Here is a 9,803-nt window from a genome sequence, read left to right as displayed (position 1 = left end):
AAACGTATTCACTGAAACATTTTGACTTGCATTAACTCTTTATGTTCCCACATTTATATTAAAAATTCACACACAAATGAAAATGGAAAAACTGCCAATACCTGATTTCTGTCCACTATATTTCCTCTTGCAATCATATACTTAGGTAGCTTTTGACCCCATGGGGGGAAAATAAAATCCAATATTCAGAACTACCAGTAAGAGGAAGAAGAGAAAAAAAAATTTTTTTAAGAATGAAATGTTTCCCATCATAGTGGATTCTTAATCATGTTCTCCAGCAAAAAACTGAAAAAGTAATATTAATTTTATGGATGTTTTCCAGAATATATATTTTGATTGCACTTCATTTGTTGATGAATCTGAGAGGAGTAATTCATTTAGAAATTTGAAATTTCTGTCCAAGAATAAGTTATATTACATCTTTTTGTTCAAGTCATCTTGTTTCTTTTACCACAGTTTTAAATCTTTATCATTTCATATTCACTATTAATTTTTTCATGAGTGTTATATATTTGTTATTATGTTGGTCAATGCCTTTTCTCTTATTAGAACAATTTGCTATTCTGACAACTTTTTATTTATATGTAATAAAGAATATGTCTTAGACGTTTGTCATGAGAGTGGCCAATTCAATAATTTTATGTCATAACATTCAGCTATTTTTTTAATAACACATTTTCTATGAATCCACAATTAATATTTGATCATTTATAATCAGTTGTGACTACTCTTAATTTTTCTCTTTTTCACTTACTAGACTTCCAGGGCAATGTTAGGTAATAATGGTGATAAACTCATTTTGATTATTACAAAATACATAAGAATCACTATTTTGTTTCATACTGGTGACAATTTTAAATATATGATCATTAGCATATTAAGGAAATAGTCTACCATTCTAATTCACTTAGAATTTTTTCCTTTTCCTCTTCTTCCACCACCTTTTCTTGCTTTTTCTTAAATCAGAAGTAGTTATTTAAGTTTATCAATTTTTTTCCTTATCCATGAAGATAGCAGATATAATTATTCAGAAAGACACACTTAGGAAATGAATAGGTGCTTGTACAAAAAGACAGGGATATGAAGTATGATTATGTAGTAAATGTTAGAAGTCCCCAGTGTCATGAATTGTTTGCCTAAGTTCCTAGGAACATGAATTTCTGAAATTTATATGAAGTTTGCAGTAGCACAAAGAATGAATATTAATAAAAGGAAGACAAGAGAAATCAGTTTTTAAACAAACACTGAATCATTTTTAACTGAGTTGCATAATATCTGAGTTAAAAGTAAATAAGAAATTATTATTTTTTAATTAATATCTTATAGGTGTATACTGAGCAGCTTGTGGGAAAATACAAAGTCATTACTTCTATATCCGGTATTCCATACAAATATTATAGTGAGATTAAGGTAGACGTTAATTGAATTTAAAAATTGCTATAATATACAGGAGTCAATGGAGGTATTCAAATCATGCAGTAACAGATTGTATTGGAAACACAGTTCTTGCTTTACATGGTTCCCATATACAGATATCAGTGGTCACAATTCATTCAATTAACACTCATTCCCCAACAATACAGTTCAGTTTTCATTTATTACAATATATGGTGAGTAATTGCATAAAGTACAACACCCTGCTACATAAGTAATAGATGATCATTATGATAAATGACCACTCTTGTCAATTCCTTCAAGGTCTGTCCATGATTGGTCACCGAGAATCTCTTATTTCATTTATATATTGATAGAAAAGCATACAGTTGTTTTCCCTCTTTGCTTCTCAGTTGTAGAGATATTTTAGGAAGATTATTTTTTCAAAGCACTTCTACTGTTACATAATACTCTAGATCAACCTGATTTATATAAGATCTTGGGAAAAAATGAAAATTTGCTTTCTATCAGCAATACAGCTTCATTAATCTAAGGAGTTGTTTAAGCTTTTAAACCCTTGCAGACTATTGACTCTGTAACTGGAGCTCATGCAATTTCTTTAGCCGAGTTTTAGAAGAAATAGTATAAAAAGCATGCAGCTGAAAATATTCAAACATCTTGTCAGAAGGTAACAGAATATTCTTATAAGAGACAAGATCTTTTTCCACACCATGTGAATGACTTTGCAGAATGTGATTTAAATAAAAAACAGAGTTAAAGACAAAACAACTGTCAATGATACTTCAATAACAACAAAAAAATATTTACCCATTATTTAATGGGTAATAATAAGAAAGAAGAAATAGCTGACTGTGAGAATATTGATACTGCCATCATTTCAGAGTCTCGGAGGACTTTGAAATTCCTGAAGAATGGAAGAGCTTGCTGAAGATAATTTCTTGGCAAAAATGAGGAAGGGAGATATGCTGGAGGAGGTGAAGCTGCCTACAGGAAACTTCACATTAAAGGAACTGTTGGAAATCTTTCATGTCTTGACATCACAAAAGCTAAAATGTTAAAAGCTGATCCTAACCTAGAAAGGAAAATGACTTATGTGCTATGGTGAATGCTGTGAAGTGTGTAAATCTGGTGACTTATAGACCTGTACACCTGGGGCTAATAATACATTATATATTTATTAAATTTTTTTTTAATTTTTAAAAAAAGAAAGAAAGGAATATAGCAAATTGCCAAGGAATGGATAAAATGTTCAATCTGTAGAGTAAGCTGTATCACAAAAAGGATTATACCATTCCTCTTGCTTCTCTTGATAAATGGGAGAAACCAATTTAATATTCAATGTTTCTAATATTTGGAATTACAACATATTAAGTAGTATTATTTTACTTTTTTCCACTTCTCTACACATTTATAACCAATAGTAAGACATTTTTAATGTTTTGACAAAAAAAGTTTTTAAAGTCACAAAACAATCAAAAAATTTTCTCTTGGATTCTGAGATCGATTTTCCAAAGTTTCAGCTTACATGGTCACCTTTATCTTGCACACTAATACATAAACTAGGAATGTTTGCATTTAGCTACAATTGAAAATTTGATATAGCTACTTTATTTTCACAAATATGATAACTACTAAAGGTATTAAATTTTCCAATCATGTCATTTCTTTTGAATGTCATATACTTCACTGTTTTTTTATTTAAATTCAATTAGCCAACATATAGTACATTATTAGTTTTTGATATAATATTCAATGATTCATCACTTGTGTAAAATACCCAGTGTTCATCACATCATACGCCCTCCTTAATGCCCATCATGAATGACCCTGTCCCCATCTCTGGACCTCTGGTTACTTTCTGTAACCCTGCTTGTTTCCAGGAGTTGAGTTGTATTTGGTGTGTGTCCCATTGTTGTGTTTTTTACTTTGCTGTTTTCAGCAAGTGTCAAATCTGTGACCAGAAAAAAAAAAAAAATTATGTGTTTTAGTTTGAAACATAACGTTACCTCATGAATCTAATCTATTATTGCCAAAGTTTATTATTTTCTTGTCAGGTTATTTTAGTTAAATAAGACCAAAGTGATAATAACTATGGTGATTTTTTACACTACTGCAAGAATTTAATAGAATTCAACTGTCTAGGGGCACCTGGGTGGCTCAGTGGGTTAAAACCCCTGCCTTGATTCCAGGATCATGATTCCAGGATCCTGGGATCGAGCCCCGTATCAGGCTCTCTGCTCAGCAGGGAGCCTGCTTCCTGCTCTCTGTCTCTGCTTGCCTCTCTGCCTACTTGTGATCTCTGTCTGTTGAATGAATAAATAAAATCTTTAAATAAATAAATAAATAAAAAGTATTCAATTGTCTATGGCCCAAAGCTACCTCTGGGTCTTTCATTGACAATTTCACCCAAGAAGCCATTGAAAAATCTGGGTATGCCCAGGGCACTTTAGATTCATGCTTGGTGTTGTAGTGCAATTATTGATATTGACTCCTTTAATTCTTAAAATGTTCAGGTTTGGTCAATAAATCATATGGTTACCCTGATTCCCATTCTATTTTATATTCCACAAGATATTATCCTTGACTTTGATTTGACTTTGTCTTTGTAACTTCTGTCCATTCCTTAGGGGCTTAGGAAAGCATAGGGGTGTATAAAGAAGGACAGGGAAGCGTAACAGTTTCTGAATTTCTATCTTCCATGTTCTTAATTCTATGAACTCCTTCTATATAGAACAGATTTTTTGCTGAAAAAAATATTGCCTGAGCTTCAGGAAAAGGCTCCCAGAATTTTTTTTTTTATCTATCTTGACACATTTTGACCACATATGGAGGGTGGCTATCAGAGAGACATCTTCAAAATTAACAAACTAGGTTTCCTTTAGTATTGACAATAAGCAAGTGGCAAGTTAACTCACAGGTCACAATGCAAAATTTTAAAACCCTTCCTTCTTCCCAATTTGTCTTCTTGAAAGGAGAATCCAGATCCACCCAGGGGATAGGTAATGGAAAACATCGAAAGAATACCTATAAACATCAACAACAACAAAATCAGTTATTGCTCCTTTGTTCCACTGAGAGCTAATTCAAGTGCCACAGAAGCAGATTAGTATCATCAAAATTCCATTCAATAATCCTTTCATTTCTTGCTTCCTTGTCCCCTTTCCCTCAAAAATTTTAAAATCTTTATTCTTCTCAAGCTTTCTCTTAACACCATCCCACTCTAACACTGAGCAGATGATAGGTAAAAAGAGAAGCCATCAGATGAGCTAAATCCCCATTCCTCCAGACACCACCATGGCTGTACTGACAGAGGTTCTGCATTGACTGTGAGTGGACTCCCATTCATTTGGGACTAACCTTTCCAATGAGGCCCTCCACTCTTTTCCAATTTACCTATTTCTAACCTACTCTTTAAATCTTTCCCTCTTCTTTGGGCACTGCCCTGAAGTGAGTAATAATGTCTTGAAAACCCTTCCTGGTTCTGTAAATTTTTTCTTAAGATATCAAAGATAGCTTATCTTCCATTAACATTCAAGATGCTTAAGAGAAAATCTGGAGTTTAAAATTGATTTTATCATTTCTTTGTCCTTTGGATTTCAAGCCATTTCTAACTATCTCCTTTGAGCACTGTCTTTTCATTTTTTTTTTTTTTTTTTGGTATATGTAACAGAATCATTGCAGTTTAATAACTTGCTAATTACTGATTTATTGTCTTGATTCACCTTAGACTATAAGCTTCTTTAAGATTTATAAGGGTATAGATTTTTGTTATATCCTCAGTATATACTCCATGCTGTAGACTTAAGTAAAAACTTAAGAAATATTTTTTTAAATAATAATGTTATCAGCATGTACCCCATATTACTTCATTTGTAATACTCGTGACAGGGTCATTTTTTAGTTGTCAACTGACTCTTTACTTTTAAACCTATCTTGGGCTTTGAAGATAGGCAAACTAGGCTTTGAGTCTTTGGTCTGCTAATTATTCATGTGACCTTAAGAAATTTACTTATCCTCTATGAACTTGTTTCCTAACCTGAAATTTAGATATAATGGAACTGATACTACAGATTGTTTTGTGCCTAAATAAAGCATCTTTTTCAGTTTGTGACTTATAGTAGGCATGTAATGAATAGTATTTGTCATTACTTGTATGTACTGTTTAGCCTCTTGGAAGTGTTTTCACTGTTAATTACATCATTCTTTTTTTTTTTTTTTTAAGATTTTATTTATTTATTTATTTATTTAACAGAGAGAGAGAGAGACAACAAGAGAGGGAACATAAGTAGGGGGAGTAGGAGAAGGAGGAGCAGGCTTCCTACCAAGCAGGGAGCCAGATGTGGGGCTCAGTCCCAGAACCCTGGGATCATGATCTGAGCTGAAGGCAGACACTTAACGACTGAGCTGACCAAGCATCTCAAATTACATTATTCTTGAAACACTTCTCTCCATCAGTTCCCTGGTATTACACCTTCTTCGTTCCCCTTCCTTCTTTAATCAGGTATTCTTAAACACTTGTGATAGTTCTCCTAATTTCCTGCCCCATTTATAGTGTGGATATTTAGGATTCTATCCTTTGGCTTCTTCTTTTCTTAATCTACTAATTTATTTTAGATATTATCACCTAATCTATAGGTTTTATTTTTATTGATCAAAACTTACCAGGCTTAAATTCACCTTGTACATAGTAGAAGTACATAGTAATCATTAGTAAATATTTGATAATGACTGTTTAATAAAAGTATGGGAGGGCAAATTTTTAAAATCTTCAATACAGTCATCTCCCATTCAGCTCCAACCCCAAAAGCATTTTATGTCCATGTCATTCTCACAAGCACCATAAATTTGACCTGTTAAAATTTACACTCAATATCAGTCTCAAACACAAAAATACCATATATATGACTGATCGTTTTTCCTTGTGAAAAATTTCAAGACAAAATCTTAAAATTCTCATAGTCTGCTTTTTCCTTCATACCTCATTTTCAATTAGGTTGTGGCATGAAACAACTTTATTTTTTCTTAATTTCTTAACTGTTAATTGTTTCTCTTGATTCAGATGTCTCTTCTCTTAAAAATGTAAATTAGCAAAATAATACACTAAAATAATAAAAAATATCTTCTATGACATTCTAAGTATGCTCTTTGCCTACAGAAAAGAAAAAACAATTTAAAAAGAATCAAGATATTGAGAAATACTGGTACTTCAGCCAAACTTAAGGTGTTTCCAGTATCATAAGTGGATATACAATAATGGGCAAGACATGTTTTCTACCTTCAGAGAGTTAAAACTCTAACAGAACAGATGCACTCATAGCTGTTAACTAAAAATGTAATGCTGTGGGGAATATGAAAGAGAAAGACATTAATTGAGCTTGTTTAGAAGCAAAATTTTAAAGAAGCAATGAGGCTGAAACTTGAGAAGTGAATTGGATTAGTTGAGTTCGAAAGGGACAGAATAACTCAGCTAATAAAACTATAAAGGGAAAAATCACAGAGGCATGAACCACATTCAAGAAATGTTGATAAAATCTGGTTGGTTGGAGCATGCTATATATACATTAAACAAACATACTGTGCTGGATTGTAAGGGTTTTAGCATTCTACATTTGGAAATTTTTTTTTCTACACTCAAATATTAAGAAAAACAACAACAAAATAATCATGAGCATTGCAGTAAGTTTACCTGATTTGTTTCTTTGTATTTTAACTAATAACATTAATTAAGGTAATGATGTGTGATGATAAGAGGTCATATGCAGGATTGTGCCACGTACATTATGACTGAGAGTATAATTTTTCATCACAGGACAACTCTAAGGTAGAAGAGAATCCCATGATTTAATTTGTATCAATGGCCAATTAAAATATTCCTCACACCTGGAATAAATCGTTGCTCTCTCCTTTCTGATTCTACAAGAACCAGAACACACAGGGAATAAGAAATCCCGAGGAAATAAAGTTCTATAGCTTACGTTTTGTGACAGGTCTCATGGACAGATCAGTGTAATAATTGTATATACTTGGCATTTGAACCTGTGATAGCAGAATTCTCCAATAACTACTCAAAAGGTAAAGGGCTTGGAGGCCATTTATTAGGAATAGCCAAGGACTGAAGTTGTTATCCAGATTCTCCTGACCTATATCTTAACAATACCAAAAACTTTCTGTAGATCATCACACAGACCTGGGTATTATTGCAATTTTTCTTACTGTCCATATTCATCTGGGCATGACCTTGGCTTCCATTTCCATACCACATCCATGATTCCAAACATGAGTGAAATTGAACATCTGAAAAACACATGAGGAAAGGTTATTAAGATATGATTCTGATATATACATTAGCATAATATGTATGAACAGATATACTATGAATTAGCATATGTATCAGAATTTACAACCATTTGCATTGCCTATTGAAATGATTAACCAAAGTTACATATTGAGTGAGATGACTGCTTATAATATGAGAGAAGGAAGAGAATGAGATCTGAAATGGTATGGGATTTGGATCTAGAATAATCTGAAGAAAGAAGGAAAATCATAGAGAGGAAGAAAAGTGATAAAGGGCTTACTAAAAGCACTCAAAGAAAACTACAACGTTTGGATTGCTACAGCAAGACTGTAGTCCATCTCTAGCCTGTGTGTGTGTGTGTGTGTGTGTGTGTGTGTGTGTGTGTATATATATATATATATTTTTTTTTTTTACAGAAACCTTAGCACCACCCTGTTTCCAGTGATTTGATTTTTCTATCAGACTCTGCTTTAAGTGGTCTAATTTTTTTTTGTAGGGAAAAATTCAAACCCTCCCCATTATCTATGGGAACACTAGTGACACTCCAATCTTATCTATTAGTTTGTTTAGGTTCCTGTCAGCCATTCATTTTGAATACCTTGAAATTTCTGAGCACCCCATGCTACCCTTCACCAATTTTATTACAATATGCTTCCAGTCCCAGCATTGAATGTTATACCCCCACCCAATCTCAACTCTTTCTTTCAACTATTGTTTCTTACATTACATATTTATGTTTATGAGCACTCATTACACTAAATTGTAATTTTCTGTTTACTTGTCTGCTTCTTCTATCATGCCATGAATAACTTAAGGCAAGGGATAGTTATTATTGTTATGCATAAGACTTAATATTCTTGAAGGTCTCCCAAGTGTTGACACATAGTGTGAAGTGACTTTCTTTCTTTCTGCTTTTCTTTCTTTCTTTCTTCTTTCTTTCTTTCTTTCTTTCTTTCTTTCTTTCTTTCTTTCTTTCTTTCTTCCTTTTATCTCTCTCCCCCCCTCTTTCTTTCTTATGTAAGAAGATAAGAAAGGAAAAAGTGAAGAAAAGAGGGAAGAAAAATGATTGAGAAGCTATAGGATTTTCGGGAGGGGAAAGGACATGGTTCCTCTCTGAAGAAATTGGATGAACTGTCTCTCAAAGCCTAGGTTTCCACTGTGATTCTTGTGATTATCATTTATATCCAGTCTCATTTACAAAGGAAAGTTGCATATTCATACACTCCATCTTGGTCTTCCACCCTTAAACTATCCAGACAGATTTGTCACTTTCAAAGAAATCTAACGAAAGAAAAAAACTATCTCTTTGAATAACAATGGAGCCAACCCACAACAACTATTCTTTTAGTAAGGATCATAGTAAATATAAGAGCACCCTTGCATGAAAGAGAATTTTTAAGAAAAATATTTTAAAAAGAAGAAGAAGAAAGAGATAGAAAGGAAAGGAAAAAACTCCCCTTTCATCCTCAAAAATGAATTTAGGAAAGAGGAGAGTGATATTTTAAAATACCCCTCTAATTACTATACTATGTGACTATGTGTCTATACTATGTGACTATACTATGTGACTCTAAAAGATATTATATATATATAAGGTTAAAACAGGATGCTACAAACACTCTCAAGAATCGTGTAAGGTTTTATTAGATTAAAAATATGATTGTTGGAATAATAATCAGTAGGAAAATTAAAAAGAGTCTTTAAAAAAAAAGAAAATACAGAGAAAAGAGACAATCTGCAAATTTTAACATTTGAAGGGAAGTCATGGAAAGAACAGGAAATAGAACTGAGAAATAATAGAGTGTATTTTTCCTAAATTTGAAAGACATAAACTTTTAGACTGGCAAGGCTACAGAGTGCACAGCAATTAAAAAGTACTTATACCCAGAATATCCTAATATTTCAGCTCCCACAAATGAATAAAATATCTTAAAAGCTGAAATCCAGTGTCCTGGGTGCCTCAGTTCATTAAATGTCTGCCTTCTGCTCAGGTCATCATCCCAGGGTCCTAGGATTGAGCCCCTTATTGGGCTTCCTGCTTAGTGAGGAGTCTACTTTTCCTTATTCCTCTGCCCCTCCCCACCTCCTCTGTGCTCTCTCTTTGCTCTCT

General features: G+C 32.8%; 1 protein-coding gene across 8 annotated transcripts in view; it reads right to left on the bottom strand.

Annotated features, from left to right (window-relative positions):
- Nucleotides 1-1,567: 1,567 nt before the first annotated feature.
- The window catches only part of LOC309868459 (C-type lectin domain family 12 member B-like), a 28,293-nt gene continuing 20,057 nt past the window's right edge, over nt 1,568-9,803 (bottom strand). For 6 of the 8 annotated variants that reach the window (XM_082738354.1, XM_082738350.1, XM_082738351.1 and 3 more), the window contains 3 exons: nt 7,583-7,689; nt 4,311-4,419; nt 1,568-3,346 (listed from right to left, as the gene is read on the bottom strand). In XM_082738354.1, the coding sequence (XP_082594480.1) occupies nt 3,201-3,346; nt 4,311-4,419; nt 7,583-7,689 (362 nt within the window). In that variant the 3' untranslated portion in view covers nt 1,568-3,200. Of the gene's footprint in view, nt 3,347-4,310; nt 4,420-6,512; nt 6,545-7,582; nt 7,690-9,803 lie in introns of those variants that run through there. The other 2 variants (XM_082738355.1, XM_082738357.1) reach the window with 2 other exon arrangements.

This window comes from Mustela nivalis (assembly GCF_964662115.1).
Source record: "Mustela nivalis genome assembly, chromosome: 7".
NCBI classification, from domain to species: domain Eukaryota; kingdom Metazoa; phylum Chordata; class Mammalia; order Carnivora; family Mustelidae; genus Mustela; species Mustela nivalis.
This window is presented reverse-complemented; position numbering and strand designations above follow the sequence as displayed.